General features: G+C 39.1%; 1 protein-coding gene across 1 annotated transcript in view; it reads right to left on the bottom strand.

Annotated features, from left to right (window-relative positions):
- Positions 1–10,403, bottom strand: part of tmem233.S (transmembrane protein 233 S homeolog) — a 15,221-nt gene extending 4,818 nt beyond the window's left edge. The window contains exon 1 of the mRNA XM_041580268.1: positions 10,224–10,403. Within this exon, the coding sequence (XP_041436202.1) occupies positions 10,224–10,403 (180 nt within the window). The remainder of the gene's footprint in view (positions 1–10,223) is intronic.
- Between the last annotated feature and the right edge of the window lie 9,929 nt (positions 10,404–20,332).

The following is a 20,332-nucleotide window of genomic DNA, read 5'->3' as shown; positions in this document are numbered from 1 at the left end:
TAAAATTAATTCCGAAAGAGGGTAAAGACCTTTCTCAGCCAGCTTCTTATAGGCCTATCTCACTAATAAATCTTGATTTTAAGATATTAACAAAAATTATTGCGGATAGGTTATCCCTAGTGTTGCCTAGTATCATCTCTTATCAACAAAATGGTTTTGTGAAAAATAGAACAGGGGTAAAAAATATTCGTACTTTATTAAATGTCATCTATAATGCTAAGAAATCTAAGATTCCATGCTCTATATTAAGTTTAGATGCCGAAAAGGCCTTTGACAATGTTTCTTGGAAATATCTTTCTGAGTGTTGTGATAGTTTTGGACTTAAGGGACAATTTATAACTCTACTTAATTCTATTTATTCGAAACCTAAAGCGAGAATTGCTGTAGTGGGAGAACTTTCAGAGACTTTTGGTCTTTATAGGGGAACTCGTCAAGGTTGTCCATTGTCTCCACTGCTGTTTAATATTTCGATGGAGCCTTTAATTCGATTTTTAGATTCCACAGACCTTTTCCAAGGATTGGTGATTGATGGTAAACATATAAAATCCCTAGCATATGCTGATGATCTTCTTTTAATTGTAAGTAATCCCACAATATCTATTAGGAATATATTTAATTTTTTTGATTACTATAAAACTTTTTCAGGGTATTTTATCAACTCTAGTAAAACAGATATTTTAAACATATGTAATGCCATCCCAAGACAATTACTGGTAGACCTACATATTAAGCCTTCTTCTGGTAGAATAACATATTTGGGCATTCAGATTTCTTCTGATCTTTCTAAATTATATTCTTTTAACTTTACTCCTTTAATTCACAAAGTTGGTGCCCTTTGTATTAAATGGAAGGACAGTCCTTTAAATTTAATGGGAAGAATGGCATTATTTAAGATGATTATTTTTCCAAAAATTGCATATCCTATTCTTAACCTCCCGTTATTGTTAAAGCACTCAGATGTACAAAAATTGGACCAAATTTTAAGCAACTTTATTTGGCATAGTAAAAAACCTAAAATATCTTTATCTAAACTTAGGAAATCCAAATTTTTAGGTGGTCTTAATGCGCTGCTAACACAAGATACATTGTTGAGTGGATATCTGGTAAAGAGAAATTTACTAATCTAGATCTTGAAGTATTTTTAACTTCTAAGGAACATATTATTTCCGCTTTACATAAAAATTGGTCTGAGCAGCATATTGATATTAAAAGAAACCCAATTTATAGGGACACAATTAGTACTTGGAAGATTTTATGCAAACAAAACCATCTAAACTTTAATATTTCACCGTTCCTTTCTCCATTCTATTTGGGAGGTTTCCCTAAGAAACAGAGGATTAAATTTTCTTATAAGTGGAGAAAATTTGGTATATATCAGGTCAATCATATTATTGATCAAAATTCGGGAGATCCCTTTCCATGGAATGTAATAAAGGAAAAATATGGTCTTTCAGAAAAAGAGAGATTGAGTTATTTGCAGATCAGACATTAATTGGTTATGAAACAAAGTCACAACTAAAACATCATCAGTTTTATAATTCAATATTACAATTGGTTGAAGATCCTCAGCTAAATTGTATTTCATGGATTTCATCTCATTTATTTTATTCATTGTCTAATGATTTCGATCCACTTGAGAATCCAAGTAAAAAATGGTCTTTATTCTTAGGGGTTAATATCTCTTCCAAGGATCTCCTAAATTCTTTTCTAAAGTTTAAAACTAATATAGTTTCTGAAAGTTGGAGAGATCAACAATTTCGATTTATTCATTTGGGGTATGGATTACTATTCCAGAGTATTATAGATTCTAAGAATGTTTCTTTCTGTCCAAAGTGTAAAGAACAGCATATTGATTTTTTCCACTATATTTGGGAGTGCCCATTTATTAAAAATTTATGGGAAAAAATTATTGGTTTTATCAAAAAAACAATCCATTTGGATTTGAAATTGAACCCACAGTTTGCATTGCTAGATATGAAAGGTTACTTTCAACAGTCCTATATTAGACCTTCGATAGTTGTCACTGATGAAATATTGTCTTTTTGTTGGTTAGTTATGGCAGCTACTAGAAAATCAATATTTTTTTGCTGGATTACGGAGAATCCCCCAACTCTTAAAGATGTGCTTTCATATTTATTTAATTTATGCACTCAGGAGGTAATTAGGTTTAGAATGGAAACCTACTTCAAAGGAATAGAATTAAAAGTAGATGGTCCCTTTATATTTCATCATTGGAGACTAATAAAAAGGAGTTTATTCTTAAACTCATGGGGTAAAATGAGGTTATGAATGAATAAGGTAACCTTGTATAGTCTAAGCCATTCACACATGTCATTGTTTTGGCCACATTGTATTTATTTTGAAATGAGAATAACAGGTCAATTTGTTTGTTTCTAATTTGTTTTGGTTTTTTTTTTCTTTTTTATTGTTTTCATGAAGAAATCTTTGGAATTTCATCATATGTAATTTTTTTTTTTTTTTTTCATTTGGAAACATATGTATTTTATCTTATTAAGTCACTGTATTTTATTGGAAACTTAATAAAAAGAATTTTAAAATAAAAAAAATAAATAAATAAATAAAAAAAATAAAAGTAATCCCAGTGGGGCTTCTTAAACCCAATTGTGGGCTGTTCCTTAAAGGAAAACTATACTCCCTGAACAGTGTAGGTCTCTATAAAAAGATATTGCATACAACAGCTCATATGTCAAACCCTGCTTCATGTAAATAAACCATTTTCATCATAATATACTTTTTTGTATTATGTGCCATTGAGAAATCATAAATAGAAAATTGCCATTGTAAAAAATAAGGGCAGCCCCCTGGGATCCTAGGATTCACAGTGCACACAAACAAACTATACACAGGCCCGGATTTGCGGCAAGGCCGCATAGGCCAGGGCCTAGGGCGGCATGCCGCCCAGCCGCATTATGGGGACGTTCGCGTCCCCGTCAACTACACCAGCTGCGCCGGCGTTTTTTCGCAGGCGCGCTGGGAAGGCGGGCGCTAGGACCGCGCAACCGCCTGGTCGGACCGCGCGGCCTAGGGGCGCCCAGAAATGAAATCCGGTGCTGACTATACATTTTAGGTCAAATGAGACAATTAACAGACAGAGTCTTTTGCTTCCACACTTCTTCCTGTTACAATTAGAGCTGAAGTATTTCTGGTCAGGTGATCTCTGAAGCAGCAAACAGGCCATCACAAAATGGTGTTTCAAGGCAAGAGATGTAAAAGGGCAATATTTACTTAAATATATATACCAGTTTGGTAAGATTCTTTAATATGACACTTAATTTGATATATTCTGTTGCTTAAGTATTCATTTTGGGGGTATAGTTTTAATTCTGCTTTAATAAAGTTGCATATTTTAAAACCACATGTATGACTATAGAAGGGGACCATGACATCCTATCACTTCTACTGCTTTTACTTCCAGAGCATTTCTACAAGTGACTATACAGCTGACCTGACCGATACCCATATACAGGGCAGGTAGGAAAGCTTCTTTTGCTGATGCACTGTGTCGTGTTTCTTTTCACTGTTCCAATTTGTGGGCTCTGATCAAAATAATAGTACGTTTACCATACCTTGTACACAAACGTTAAAGTGGTTGTTCACTGTTAGACACTTTTTTCAGTTCAGTTGGTTTTAGATTGTTCACCATAAATACTTTTTTCAGTTACTTTCTATTTTCAATTTGTGATCGTTTTTGTCTTATATTGAAGTGTAAATTCCGGGACCCACGGGTTAGCCGGGTTCGGCTACTTGAAAGACAAGTCAACACAACAGAATATTAGCATACATTAATATATTCACTGATATACTCTTGTGGACTAGTATTGTAATTAAGTGGATATAAATGTATTTGTCTCTATAATCAAGCACAGTATTTAAATAGGTACATCTGATCTATGCATATTCAAGTGTGCTATCATTTGGTATATTCTTGAAAATTCACCAAAACTTTTTTGTTTTTTAGCAACCTACTGTAAGTAAGGTGCATGAATCCATATTGGTGGCAACACATCTGGCTAAGTAATCAGGGTATTTCACTGAACTATAAATAACTAGAGTTTCATTCCATTACAAAGAGAAGAGAGAGTAATGACTCAGCTTTGTATTTAAAGAGCTGTTATAACTGCTGAAAATACACTGATGTTTTTTTTTATCGACTGGCTATACTGTGACTTTATTCTATAACTAAAAATCTTGATTCTTAATTTTGATTCTACTATTTTTCTGGCAACAAAGGAAGCACAGTAATATTCTAGACTTTGCTTTGGGGTCATAAGCATTCGGCCCTATACATGTAGCTGCTATTTTGACTACAAATGGTATATCCTAGAACAGGGGTGTCCAAACCAGGCCCGCAGGACAAATGTGGCCCGCGATCAATTTTTAATTGGCCCACGGCAGGTAATGACAAGCTGCTCTCGCCGCGCCCCCTGCCTTTCAGATCTAGGGTGTCTGGCTGAGCTGCTCCGCAGAACATGTCTTCTTCATTATGGACCAGCGGAAAGTGCAGGAGCTGCAGGACTTTGTGCTGTTGTGTCAGAGCAACCCAGACATTTTGCACTGCCCAGAGTTGAAGTTCTTTACGGACTGGCTCATAAGGTAATGGTTTGCAACTGGGGTGCCACTTCCATACTGGTCGTTGCAGTTCATTTACACCGGGCTGCAGCATGGAGTATGTACAACTAAATTCCCTGGTCCCATTCCTAATGTATACAACTGCCTTTCATTTCTCATGCAGGTGCTATCATATATGGTGCCCTTCAGCTTCGGAAAGACCTTTAGCGGCCAGTAGTACGGTATTAGTTTTTGTACTTCCGCGTAATTTAGAGGGCTGGACTTTTGGCACTCCTGCCCCACCGTACCCCTCAGTTGTCAAGCCACTGGATTTTTTTTTAGCGTATATAATTAGTGTCACAGGCAGCTCATAGCAATTACATAGCTACACCAAAAGGGTAATAACTCACTATATTATGCACTCTTTATTATAAGGCTTACTGGGGTTCATTTAGGGCCTAAATCGCTAGTTAGCTACCTCGGAAGGGATATCGGTGTCAGGCTGAATGTCAAGCTGAATGGTTAGCCCCCCGCACATTTTCACCTCACCAAATCTGGCCCTCGTTGCAAAAAGTTTGGACACCCCTGTCCTAGAAAAATAAATAATGGAATTATCTTTATAAAGGATAACTGTACAACAATACTTGCCAACACTGCAAGACTCACAGAATGTCAGTGAGTCTTTTCAGGCACAATCCTGTTGGAATGGCTTTTATGACATGTTTATAACATTTGTGAAACTACTGCTGGAACATACTGCTGCCCATATAACGGCATCTGAAAGGCTCTGATCCACACATTGTAAAGTTTTAAATCAAAATCTTAAAATAGTTAACACTACCGATGACCTCAGTGAAACAGAAACCACAAATACTGACTACACTTAATCTGACCATTTAAACACTACCCCTACGCAAAGGCACCTATCTCTCTTGCTAAAGCAGCAAACTGGATGCGGTACAGATACTACCTCCTTTCTCCAGTAGTGGGCCACCTAGCATTACATTTTTTCTTAATACCCAGCATTCTATTGAATCTTATATCAGAGACCATTTATCTTATCTATGTATCTTGCTATTGGACGCATTGACATGATTTCACCTGGCTTGCAGGTGGCATAGATTTGGGGCTTAAAATAAATTATAAGTAAGAAATGTCTAGTCTATTGTAGACCTTATTTGTAATATGCCCTACAAAATGCTAGCTTTTCCTTCTAATTAGATGAGCAGTAGTCAAAGGGTCTCCCTCCTATGACATCAGAGGTAGAAGGGGGGGCAGCTAGTGGAGGGTCATGTTGTATCTTGATTTGGTGGGGCAGGAGTATTAAAGTTGAATTTTAACACCTCCTTGGCAGGGAAAATCAACACAGGTGCTTTGGTTGTTGCTGAGATGGGAGGCTGCATTTTGATTATGTATATATTTCTTCTTTTTTCCATTTAGGGTGGCTGCATCTGCCTATTCTTTTTCCACTTTGTTCAAGTATGCACAGATCAGTGGCCTAGCAGGACAAGCAATATTTTTCACTAAGGGCTGACAAATTACCAAAGGATACAGGATTTGGCCAGTGACATCACCAGTGAGGAGAGGCACTGCAAGAAGTCTGGCAGGCTACCAGTCTAGTGACCCATGCCTTGGGCAAGATGGCCTGACCAGTGGGGTTTGAACTGAACTGTGCATTGCTGGGTAAATATAAAGGAGCATATGGTGGGATCTGATGCTAACACTAGTGCTATGTAATGCCAGGCCTTAATAGAACAGATAATAGGTAAACATCGCCTACAGTCAATCAGGCATCTCTCAATTAAGAATTCTAAGTTATAGAAGTCAGTACCTGTGCAGCAATTCTCAAGTAAGTCTAAACTCTAATAGACTCTAAATTAGTGATTTTTTGAAACATCAATGTTGTGCCAGGAATCCTGGGCTCACAACAGATATATTTATACATATCTGTATCAGCCATTCAGACATTATTATAAGAATAGTCACTCCAATCAACATCACCCTAATACACCTTCACATTGTTCTTCCAGATTTATCTTGCTGATCATTAGCTATTCCCCACAAATTTCATCCTAACTGACCTTCAGGCTGTGCCCTTCCAGCCACTGTTATCAAACAGCCCCTTTCTTCCAGTCGGCAGTGCCACAGCTTAAAAAGCTCTACTCCATAATATAACTACTGTATACAGTTTTAGTATCCCTTATACAGAAACCTGTTATCCAGAAAACTTTGAATTAGGAGAAGACCATTTGTTATAGAAACAATTAGCAATTCAGAATAAGGATATCAAATGCAGAATTTGATAAGCACCTTAAGGCTGGCAAAAGGAATACAACAAAAAAAGGTAAATAATAAAAAATAATATATGGTGTAGTTCTTATGTTTAAACTTAATCACCACTTGTGCTACTTAAAGTGAAGTGTGTCACCAGACTTTTGAGTTTAGTTGCCCTTTAAACACACAACGACAACATCAGCTTCCTCAGAAGTATGGTTGCTTTCCATCTCAGTGGAGTATTTTCTATTATTTCCCCTTTTTTGTTGTACTCCTTCTCCAGCCTTAGGGTGCTGATCATTATTGGATCATCTTTCATAGAATCTATTTTATGCAAATCATTTTTAAAACTGATTTTCTCTGTAGTGATAAAACAGTACCTTGTACTTGATCCAAACTAAGCTGGATGAATCCATATTGGTGCCATAAGAATCCTATTTGGTTTATTTAATTTTGAATTGGCTTAAAGGGATACTGTCATGGGAAATTTTTTTTTTTCAAAACGCATCAGTTAATAGTGCTGCTCCAGCAGAATTCTGCACTGAAATCCATTTCTCAAAAGAGCAAACAGATTTTTTATATTCAATTTTGAAATCTGACATGGGACTAGACATTTTGTCAATTTCCCAGCTGCCCCAAGTCATGTGACTTGTGCTCTGATAAACTTCAATCACTCTTTACTGCTGTACTGCAAGTTGGAGTGATATCACCCCCCTCCCTTCCCACCCCCAAGCAGCCAAACAAAAGAACAATGGGAAGGTAACCAGATAACCAGCTCCCTAACACAAGATAACAGCTGCCTGGTAGATCTAACAACAGCACTCAATAGTAAAAACCCATGTCCCACTGAGACACATTCAGTTACATTGAGAAGGAAAAACAGCAGCCTGCCAGAAAGCATTTCTCTCCTAACGTGCAGGCACAAGTCACATGACCAGGGGCAGCTGGGAAATTGACAAAATGTCTAGCCCCATGTCAGATTTCAAAATTGAATATAAAAAAATCTGTTTACTCTTTTGAGAAATGGATTTCAGTGCAGAATTCTGCTGGAGTAGCACTATTAACTGATGCGTTTTGAAAAAAACATGTTTTCCGATGACAGGATGCCTTTAAGATATGAAAATCAAAACTGCGGAAAGATTCCTTATCGAGGAAACACAGGTCCCAAGCATTTCAGATAATGGAGCCTATACCTGTATTGAATTATAATGATTATTTGATCTTTAGAAATACAGTTGTCTTTTGTGCTTTAAACAAGTACATTTTATCTAACAGCACAACCGTACAAACACCCTGATTACATCTCACTATATAAACAGACTTTTATTCCTCAAAATTTGCCTAGCTAAGCAGCAAGAATGAAATGGCTGTTCGTCTATGACTGCTGATCAGACAGTCCCATAAAGCCAATTTGCCATTAATATATTCTAAACGTAGGAAGGGCTGGACTATAAACATGTCAGTATGAATAGTACATGATGGTCCAAGTAATGACTGACCTTTTACTCCCGTCACTTGAACACATGCAGAAAGAACAGCTATCGCACACTTAGCGACGTCATTGCTAGTAACATAAACATGGTTAGAGGCCAGGTGAAAGATGAACACTTCTACTGTTGCTGTCCCTTTTCTCTCCTGGAAGCAGAATCGTTTTTTAAGATTGCATGTTTATCCCTTCACTTATCCATGGCACATATTTCGGAACATGAGATTCAGTTAGGGACAGAAAAAAAGCACCATGCAGACACAAGAAGATTTTATGCAGTTGGGATTCTTTCCAGCTAGTCACCTCTGCCAAGTTTAGTAGAGACTCAAGAAATAGAGCTGCAAGAGCTAAACCTACCTTATATTATTTCTGGTACAGATACATGGTCACAGTTTTTAGCTTTGCTCGAGTGCAATACACAAATTACATCTGGTAATGTGTGATATCTATATGCACTAAAACCACAAATCTGCCCATTTTTATATGAAATTAAAAGATAAAAGTATGGAGTAAAAGAACAAGCTAAATCATTAACAGAATGGAGAAATAGTGCCATGTTGCCCACTAGATCATTTGGCAAACACACATACAGGTAATTAAAATAGGCGACTCTTGCTTGAATGAGGTCAGTTATGGGACTTTAAATATTGGATGAGAGTAAATCATTTTTATCAGGGTTTCATTATATGTCGGTGTGCTTTCACTCATTCTATTTTATCATGATTTCATATTCGCACGTGATGATGCACAGGTTAACAGGGTCCATTTTCTAATACTTGGACATTCACATTTTGAAGATATGATTACACACCAAATAAGGGAAAAAAGATGGGCTTATTACCAGTTGCTGGAGATTTTATTACTATGGGGCAGAGATATGAAGTAAATAGAGACTTATCAACAAGCATTACAGGTCTAAGGGGTGTATGCCATTTGGCATCGACACAGCGCATCATGCTAAGGGGACGTAATCTAGTATGTGTGAATATTTACTGCACACTCACTGCCCTGAACCTGAATCTGTTGCTGCAACCGTACAGTTCAGAGTGATGATTCCACTACGATTTATCTATAAAAATAAAATCATGAGAGAATATCCCTGCATAAAATAATAATTTGTATAAACACTTCAGTTTAAGTGCTGGCCTATTAATACGTTTCCTTTTAGACAATTTATTCTGAAATGAGTAGATTACTGTGTACCTTGTGCACATTGCTATAATTTGACCCGGTGTGTCTGTTTTTTTTATATAATGATTGAGACTCTTGCACTGGCTAATGGGTTACAATTATTCAACTATTTATGAAAGTAATGTATTTTTATTTCATGCACTTCAGCTTTACCACTATAGTCACTTAATACTGTTTATCATCAGAAATAAAGCATTTAAAGTGAATTAAATATAACTCATGTAATAGGAGAGGAGACATCATTATTAGTGAATTTTATTGCAGAACATTATGTTAAGAAATACCTCCTCATATACCATTATGGCATAGTATGTCATTTACCAAACATCTAAAAAAAAGAGACATAGAAGCCATCAACTGCTTTGATTTCCCTACAAGCATCTGATCCTGGTATGCTAGGACTCCCAGCCACATAGTGAAACGAATTATTTTTAAAGACCATGTCAACATGCTGGTCTAACACTTTAGAGGGTTTTTATTTCACTTATATGTTGTGTGCAGAAGAAAATAGCAGCAATTAAAGTATCATAACTAATATTTTGGTTATTTAGATGGTATGATTCATGTTAAACAGAAGAATGTATATTCAAAGCACTTACAAATCTGTACATATTTTCAGGCATAAAATCAATTTGGTAAATATATTCCACAATCATTTAAAAAATCATTATGATCACTGTGGATAAGATATTGAACTACTTACCATTATAGAGAACACAAATGCCACAATGTTTATTGGGTATGCAGGGCAGAAACAGGCAAATATTGTAAGAATTAGGTAATTGCTGGGTCGGGGTGCCTCCGGGGTGTCATTTTCAATGTTAGTCTCGGGGCTTGCTTCTAAAGCCCTTTTGATTTCTGAATTGGATGGAGTTTGAGACATGGAAAGATTCAGGACGAAGAAAGAGAGCTCTCCGGAAAAGTTCAGCTGTCCTGCTTGAGCATGAGGGGTGGCTGTGAAATCCTAGTTAGGAGGGAGATCAAGGAAGAAGTGATCTCATGTCGGCAAATGCTTAATCAGCAAAGCAGCGGCTAGAGTGCAACTGCAGGGAGCTAGGCTCACAGACTGCAAGCTGACTTCTCTATTGTCATGTTATCAAACATATACCCATGATGTGAGACTTCTATACTCCTGGACAATATGCTCTCATAACTATATTTCCCTCAAGCAGATTGTATTAATCTAAATAGATTAACAATGTCCAAAAACATATTATCATGAAAAAGAAACACCCTAAAACCAGAAACAGCGCTATTCAAATTAAATGAATTATTTAGAACTGGATGCAGAGTCATCTTGTCATGCTTCCTATCTTTTTTTCTTCATTTCTGTTGAAATGCAGGAATCCAATTATGATTAACACTGAAATGTCCAGTACATTATATTATAAAGAAAAAGTTGTAATAACTTGAATAAGTAACAATTGCAAGCTTTCGGAGCACACAGGTCCCTTCTTCAGGCAAACTACGAATGAAAGGCTGGAAAGGCACATCACATATATATATATATATATATATATATATATATATATATATATTTATATATATATATATATATATATATATATATATATAAATTCGCAAAGCTGGAGCACTCATATAAAACAAAAACAGCTGCCTGGGTGCGGTGTTCAAAAAATTATGTAGACCGCATATTGTACAAAAAACCGCACACTCAGGTCTTCTCAGAGGTGAAAAAAACAACTTTATTACGACGTTTCGGCTTCTATACTGAAGCCTTTCTCAAGTGGAGTGCACAGTGCAAATGACAATCCAAATTTAAACACAAAATGGCGCCAAGGCCCACCTAGTGACGTCATAGCGTCATGTGAGCGTCATCAAGTGAATGGTGTATAAGTTTAACATATTATGCCAGCGTTCCCCCTAAGGAGCAGAACTGTCCAGCTCCAGAGGAGAGAAGTTAGTGCCCATAAACACAGTAAGTGCCCAAGTGCATTCAAAGACATAGTGTTACCAGGTGTATAGCACATTCATTTTAAGTGGCCTAAGTGCTGATCGTCACTTACCCCAAGGGAACACGAATGACAAAAGGTATGCGCTCCATATCGCCTGTATGGACAGAGGCGTAATCCACATCACAGCCGGGCACCCCCCGCTTCAGCCAGACTTACTCGTCCTACCGGTGCGTGCCAAGCTCCCTTTGAGTCTCTGCGTGTAGACCCGCCTCCATTTCAGTGCCGGGTGGCGCCCGCACGTAACATCTGTAAGCCCTTTGGGTCTCTGCGTATGGAACCGCCTCCATTCCGGTGCCGGGTAGCGCCCGCACGGGAACTTGTGTAGGGCCTGTGTAGTCCAGGCAGCTCCAGACCTTCAAATTATTCGCCACTATCTACCATCATACACCTGGGGGACTAAGGCTAGGGTGAGAATACATCCCACTCAGCCTGTCTCCCAGCGCGTGATCATCTGGGAGAGTTAGCTCGGTCCACATATATCAAGCTTATTATCTAACACAGGGTAGTCCAATGCAAGGAGACCAGGGAGATACACGACCCGCTGATCCATCTATGCTGGCTCCGTTTAGAACTCGGTAGGTTATGTGGGGTGTCCAGCTGTGGGATACGTCTTACCTGTCTGAGGCCTGTCAATCATCATTATCAATCATTCAGTGTTTCCATGGGGTCAGAGCATAGCAACCATGCCCTGTGTTTCATACGATCAGAATCTGTGAAGAAAAAAAAAAAAGGGGAAACTAAAAGGATAAAATCAAAGCAACCTTATGTTATCAGCACACATGATCACAGTTATACATTGTTTTATAAGGTTTAACTGCAACATCTCCTTCTTGTGATATAATGTTGCGACTACAAATGTCCACAAATTTGTCATTAGAAATATCCAGTCCAGAAGAGACAGAGTATCCATACAATTAGATAGTGTCTTTAGACCGTCTGTACATCTGACTAGGAAGATAACCCTCACTCAATAAAAAGGGGACATAGGGAGAGTCTCATTCAGTCCTTTCGGGGCCAATGTGTCCAAAGTAAAAATCCACATACTCTCCTTTTGCAATAAAAGGAGTTCCCTATTGCCTCCTCTCTTGGGAATGGGCACATGATCTATTATCATGTGCCTGAATTGTGGGACTGTGTGTTTCATTTTGAGCCAATGTCTGGGAACCGGTTGGTCCGTCTTTCCTGTGGTTAAAGCACTTCTAATATCGCTGCGATGGTTATTCATACGTTCTCGATAGGTTGTAGAAGCTTTGCCCACGTAGTGAAGTCCACATGGGCACCAGGCCATATAGACCACATGGTCAGAAGTGCAAGTGACCCTGTGCTTTATTTTGTATTTTGTCCCTGTCCTTGGGTGTGTAAAGAAGGTGCCCTGTGACATACCTCCGCAGGTCAAACAGTTTATACATTTGAAGCAACCATGCTTCAGAGGGCGATTCAGCCAGGTACTTCCTCTATTGTCACCTCTACTAAAATTTTTAACCACCAGCATGTCGCTTAGATTGCGTCCTCTCCTGTAAGCCACCATAGGGGCCTTTTTTCCATAGAAGGGTAAATCTGTTTCAGTGTTAATAACATCCCAACGGTCCTTCAAAGCCTTCCTCACTCGTGGACTGACGTCTGTCCATTCTGTCAGAAAAATAGGATCAAAAGCCTCCTTCGGTGTCTTAACCTGTTCTTGCAATAGGTCATCTTGGCTAAGAAGGCGAGCTCTCTCTAATTGCTGGTTGATGAGGACATCTGAATAGCCTCTGGAGGCAAACTGTTCCGCTAGATTGGTGAGTTGTAGTTCAGCCGTTGCCCGGTCATCAGGAACAATTCTGACCGGGCAACGGCTGAACTACAACTCACCAATCTAGCGGAACAGTTTGCCTCCAGAGGCTATTCAGATGTCCTTTCTTTTTCTGTTCTTTTTCTGACAGAATGGACAGACGTCAGTCCACGAGTGAGGAAGGCTTTGAAGGACCGTTGGGATGTTATTAACACTGAAACAGATTTACCCTTCTATGGAAAAAAGGCCCCTATGGTGGCTTACAGGAGAGGACGCAATCTAAGTGACATGCTGGTGGTTAAAAATTTTAGTAGAGGTGACAATAGAGGAAGTACCTGGCTGAATCGCCCTCTGAAGCATGGTTGCTTCAAATGTATAAACTGTTTGACCTGCGGAGGTATGTCACAGGGCACCTTCTTTACACACCCAAGGACAGGGACAAAATACAAAATAAAGCACAGGGTCACTTGCACTTCTGACCATGTGGTCTATATGGCCTGGTGCCCATGTGGACTTCACTACGTGGGCAAAGCTTCTACAACCTATCGAGAACGTATGAATAACCATCGCAGCGATATTAGAAGTGCTTTAACCACAGGAAAGACGGACCAACCGGTTCCCAGACATTGGCTCAAAATGAAACACACAGTCCCACAATTCAGGCACATGATAATAGATCATGTGCCCATTCCCAAGAGAGGAGGCAATAGGGAACTCCTTTTATTGCAAAAGGAGAGTATGTGGATTTTTACTTTGGACACATTGGCCCCGAAAGGACTGAATGAGACTCTCCCTATGTCCCCTTTTTATTGAGTGAGGGTTATCTTCCTAGTCAGATGTACAGACGGTCTAAAGACACTATCTAATTGTATGGATACTCTGTCTCTTCTGGACTGGATATTTCTAATGACAAATTTGTGGACATTTGTAGTCGCAACATTATATCACAAGAAGGAGATGTTGCAGTTAAACCTTATAAAACAATGTATAACTGTGATCATGTGTGCTGATAACATAAGGTTGCTTTGATTTTATCCTTTTAGTTTCCCCCTTTTTTTTTTCTTCACAGATTCTGATCGTATGAAACACAGGGCATGGTTGCTATGCTCTGACCCCATGGAAACACTGAATGATTGATAATGATGATTGACAGGCCTCAGACAGGCAAGACGTATCCCACAGCTGGACACCCCACATAACCTTCCGAGTTCTAAACGGAGCCAGCATAGATGGATCAGCGGGTCGTGTATCTCCCTGGTCTCCTTGCATTGGACTACCCTGTGTTAGATAATAAGCTTGATATATGTGGACCGAGCTAACTCTCCCAGATGATCACGCGCTGGGAGACAGGCTGAGTGGGATGTATTCTCACCCTAGCCTTAGTCCCCCAGGTGTATGATGGTAGATAGTGGCGAATAATTTGAAGGTCTGGAGCGGCCTGGACTACACAGGCCCTACACAAGTTCCCGTGCGGGCGCTACCCGGCACCGGAATGGAGGCGGTTCCATACGCAGAGACCCAAAGGGCTTACAGATGTTACGTGCGGGCGCCACCCGGCACTGAAATGGAGGCGGGTCTACACGCAGAGACTCAAAGGGAGCTTGGCACGCACCGGTAGGACGAGTAAGTCTGGCGGGGAGCTGAAGCGGGGGGTGCCCGGCTGTGATGTGGATTACGCCTCTGTCCATACAGGCGATATGGAGCGCATACCTTTTGTCATTCGTGTTCCCTTGGGGTAAGTGACGATCAGCACTTAGGCCACTTAAAATGAATGTGCTATACACCTGGTAACACTATGTCTTTGAATGCACTTGGGCACTTACTGTGTTTATGGGCACTAACTTCTCTCCTCTGGAGCTGGACAGTTCTGCTCCTTAGGGGGAACGCTGGCATAATATGTTAAACTTATACACCATTCACTTGATGACGCTCACATGACGCTATGACGTCACTAGGTGGGCCTTGGCGCCATTTTGTGTTTAAATTTGGATTGTCATTTGCACTGTGCACTCCACTTGAGAAAGGCTTCAGTATAGAAGCCGAAACGTCGTAATAAAGTTGTTTTTTTTCACCTCTGAGAAGACCTGAGTGTGCGGTTTTTGAACAATATGCGGTCTATATATATATATATATATATGATGTGCCTTTCCAGGTTTTCATTCATAGTTTGTCTGAAGAAGGGGTCTGTGTGCTCCGAAAGCTTGCAATTGATGATGATCATGCAGGGAACACTTAGCACAGCAACTTGGGTAAGGATTTACTTGTTAATCACTCAAGGATAATACAGAGCACATTTAACAGTGTGGAAGATCAAATACGATATTGTGGAGAGACAAAAAGCAAATAGAAACAATAGAGTGCAGTAATACTGCAGCATAGATCATTGCAATCATACATTAACAATATTCACAGCGCCACCTTATGACCATTTTAATACTCCAGTGATTAAGCATGAATGCTGTTGCATGTATTCCAACACCCCTTCTCAACAGTGAAATGCTTAAACTGATAATCCACTCTTCTTTAACAGTTCCAAGTGTCTCTTTGCATGTAGAGGCTTGGTAAACATATCTGCAACCATGTCCTCAGTTGGACAATATTTTAAGTCAAGCTGTCTTTGCTCTTGCAAGTCCCTTAGGAAATGATACCTCACATCAATATGTTTGGTTCTTGGGTTGACTCGCTCTGTCTGTGCAAGTGCAATGCACCCTTGGTGGTCTTCAAACATCTGTGTGGGTTCCATTTGCTTTTGATTGAAGTCTGCTAACAGTTGTCTTAGCCAAATTAACTCTTGACTTGCCTGTGCTGCTGCAACATACTCTGCTTCAGATGAAGAAAGTGTCACAGTTGACTGTTTTCTGTTGGTCCAGCTAATGGGTCCACCATAGAGAGTAGAAACAAGTGACCACTAGTAGATTTTCTATCACTTGAGTCTCCAGTCCAGTCAGCATCAACATATCCAATCAGGTTATATTTGCTCCTTGCAGGCAGCTTTTACTTAAAATGTATTGTTCCCTTTAGGTAACGTATGACCCATTTTACAGCATTCCAGTCCATCTGACTTGGCTTAAACACCTTTCTGGAAGTTGTGATATGTCTTTCCAACATGTAGGTTCACATATGCAGGCTGTATTTGCTTTGTATGAAAGTTGAGCAGGTGGCTTGCCCTTATTCCCTTTTGTTGAACGCCTTGGTTCATTGTCAGTGCTTGGTTGTGTCTGCTCATCTGTGGTGTCAAATTCAGTACCATTTTTGTACATTGTATTGTAGCCAGAAGCTGTGGCTGAGCTTCATGTGGTTTTTAATAGCACCCCATACCCACCCCCTTAAACTAATGTGGCCCAATTCTTTTAAAAATGGGAGTTGGTTTGGACAATTCCTCTCCCTTAAAAGCCGCATACTGGCGGGGGAGGATAGATCCTTCATACTGAAACCAAGGTTCAACAGACAATGATTACACTGAATGCTACTATGCAGAGAAGTAAGACTTTTTATACTATGACCAGAGGCAAACAAGTTAGGGACACCATGTGGGGTTTACCATGACGTGGTATGGTGGCTTTTCAACTTTATGATCATAACTTTGTAACTAAAAACCCCTGTTTTGTAAACTTACTTTTGAGACAGGGGACCAGGGAATGTGCATTAAAACTATCCATTATACTTAAATATACTATTACTTAGCCTTTAGAGTGCTTCCACACCACCCCATTTTTGTACATCAAATTCAGTACCAACTTCAACTATTTGTTCTGGAGATGTGCATGTTACTTGTTCAGTATTGTTCACCTTTTCTGGTCTTTGTTCTAGTGAAGTCATTACACCCTCTCTTAGGTCTTCAATAAATGTTACACTGTTACTGATCACCACCTTGTCAATCTTTGGATTCAGAATTCCGTATCCTTTGGAGTTTCATCATTAATCTTCATATTCCATGCTCTAGCTGCCTGTTTGAGGCCATGTCTTTTGCACATATTTTGCATGTAGAGAGACATGATGTCTGGTTATTTTAATAGAGTGAGCTCTAATACATCTTCTAGGCAAAAAAAAGCCCCCCTATAAGATATATTGGATCATTCATCTGACACCCAACTCCTGAATGAAGACAGACTGAAGAGAAACAGATGCATGAAAGGAATAGGGAAGATAAACTTGATTATTTCAGAAACAGTACAGAATTTTTAATTCATTGTATTTAGAAAGTTTCTTATTTCAGGTATGAAGCTTATATTAAATTTTCATTTTTGCAATTGAAATATTGCAATAGGGTAGAAATATTGTACATTATGTTTTTGGTTTCTATACCAGCCCAAGGCAAGCACAACCCTTTGGCATTCAAGATCTGTGTCTCTGAATATGCATTTGTTGCACATGCTCTGTTCTGCTGTCAGTTACCTGAGATTAAGGACTGACTAACAATATACTGCATATATAGAATATAAAAGTCACAAGGCTAATTAATTCAGATTCTGATTACATGGCAGCTCAGAAACCAGTGCAATTTCCATCAAAATGTATTAATCAGCCCTATAACATCAGCTTCTATGACTCATATTCTGCTTGAGGTTTGCAAAAACCCCTTAGGTTAGCTTCTGAACAGCTGCCCAGAGCACACCGAACATGTGTGTGTGTGACTTTGGTTCTTCATTAAAGATGATATGAATAAGAATAGAATTGCACTGATTTTAGAACATATTTCTGTTTATGATATCAACATGTTTGGTTACCTTTGGTCCTGCCATAATGTTCATTTTTGGCATAAACTGGATCTTAATATTAAATATGTTATATTGTAGTGATATTCGGCATCAGTTTAGTAATAATCACAATCCTTTGATTGCACCCATTATGCTACGTGCTGCAGGCACACATGGACAAAATATTTAACCTACTTGTTTATTACAGCTTGTAGGCAAAATGTCAGGGCAAAAAAACCAAATGTAAATAGCCTTTTCTAGTAAAGGGCAAGCTACAAGACAGTCCCATTTCAGCAGCCATGGATGAATCAGCACATAATTTATTGTTGGTAAAACAAAACTTGCCATAAATATACAAGGGAAAGGCTTTATAATCATCATATTTGGTAGTGCGTTTATTGTTTGATGCCTCTAGTCCATTTGAGCAGTGTTGGCCTAGGCTGGAGATGTAGTTATAAAGCTCAATATTCCCTCCGTATCTAGCACATTTCCTTATTCTTATACTTTCCCATTTCCTTCTCTGCTTTACTTTTTCCTTGAATATTCTTTCTTCTTCTCAGCTCTCTGTCTTCTCTTTCCCTCTGTTTATTTCCTCCCCTACCTCCACAGACCATGTTCATTTTAATTATTTAGGGAGATGAATTAAAATGAACCTGAAAGTGTGCTATAGACAGGTGCATTTTAAACTGGAATAAGGCAACACAATGCACTAATATGTGTCTATAGTAATATGTCCAGGAAAACGCTTCCCATTCCCTACTGGGAATTATACACTACTAATTAAAAAGCTATTAAAAGTCTCACTCACTGAAGGGATTTCTAATACCTCTGCATTTTTGTGATACAGGTGCATTTTTGTTCTGAATCTGAAAGTATAATGATGTAATAATATGATATAAAATTGATCTGGCGCCTACTCAACAAGCTCCCAATATAGATGTACCCCAGGGTATGTCCATAGGGCTGCCTCCAGCTGTTATTCAAATCCAGCAATATTACTGAAGGACTTAGGAATTCTGTTTAGCGACAGCTAGAGGCTCAGAAGTTGTAGCCCCACTTTAACAACTGCATAGGAGAAGCTCGGTGACTAGTGTAAGTAGACTGTTGTCTTTAAATTTGCAATATCTCCACTTAGATTGTAAGTTCTATGGTCAGGGACCAACTTTCTCTTGTCTAAACACAGACTTTTCTGTATAGTCTTATATTTATATTTTAACACATTACATATAATTCACAGAAAAAGAGAAACAGGGTGTACAAATATGTATGACTAAGCATCACACTCATCAGTGACGTTTGTTTTAGTAGATATGCAGCACAAACTGGTTCTTAAGTTCTTAACAGCAGTTTATAGGTCAGGCAATGGAGAAGGAGCTGTAATATTACACCCCTTTTAAGCAATCACTTGCTGTATTACCATAACAGCTTGCAAAAGCAACTACTGTACATTCTGTATTCATTGGCACACAAAGCAATGCAGCACTGCTGTAGTACCTGTTTAAGTGCAGGTGATACCTTGTATAATTTTTCTGGTCCACAAACTGAAATCGACTCCTATGCACTCCAGACAGCAGGTATCTACGTGAACAGAGTGTAAATGCATTGCATTAAAGGACTTCCCTGTTTTCCAAGCGCCCAAAGGTCCAAAAAATGTCAAGGAAACTGCAACACATCCATCTTATCCATCTGTACCGAGTATAGCTTGAGCTAGAGTCCTGCAGCGGGTCGGGTACTCGCGGGTTACCCGCAAAAGAAGCGGGGACCCTGCAGAATGAGGGGGGTATTTTCAGGTGCTGGTATACCCGCGGGTCGCGGGTCGGGTAGTGGGTCAAAGCTAAATGTCTTATCTTATGTAATACTGTCTACATTTTACTCCTTTTAAAGTTTTACGATACATGTTTCTGTCCCTTCCCACTTTTGATGACGCCACGTCCGGTTTGCAGCACCATCACTTCCTGTTTGATGGTGGTCGGCGGGTTGCGGATGGCGGATAAGGCAGTTGCGGGTCCAGGTCTGGTAGTGGATCAAAGTGGCTAAATATACGGGTTCGGTCGGGTCAGGATCTTAGAAATTGGTTCCGCAGAAGACTCTAGCTTCAGCCAGTTATTTTATTGAACGGGTATGGGATCCCTTATCCAGAAATCCGTTATCCACAAAGCACAGAATTACCAGGCCACCTCCCATATTTTCATTTTTAAACAACTAATTGACTTAAACAACTAATTGACAAGCCTATTGGGTGCTTCTTTTAGCAGACATAAGGTATGGTGATCAAAATTATGGAAAGACCCTTTATCTGGAAAATCCCAGGTCCGAAGCATTCTGGAGAAAAGGTCCCTTATTTGTACTTTGGATTGGTAGTACAGTA

Source organism: Xenopus laevis, chromosome 1S (assembly GCF_017654675.1).
Source record: "Xenopus laevis strain J_2021 chromosome 1S, Xenopus_laevis_v10.1, whole genome shotgun sequence".
NCBI lineage: Eukaryota > Metazoa > Chordata > Amphibia > Anura > Pipidae > Xenopus > Xenopus laevis.
The sequence above is the reverse complement of the archived record's forward strand: the minus strand, read 5'-3'. Positions and strand labels throughout refer to the sequence as shown.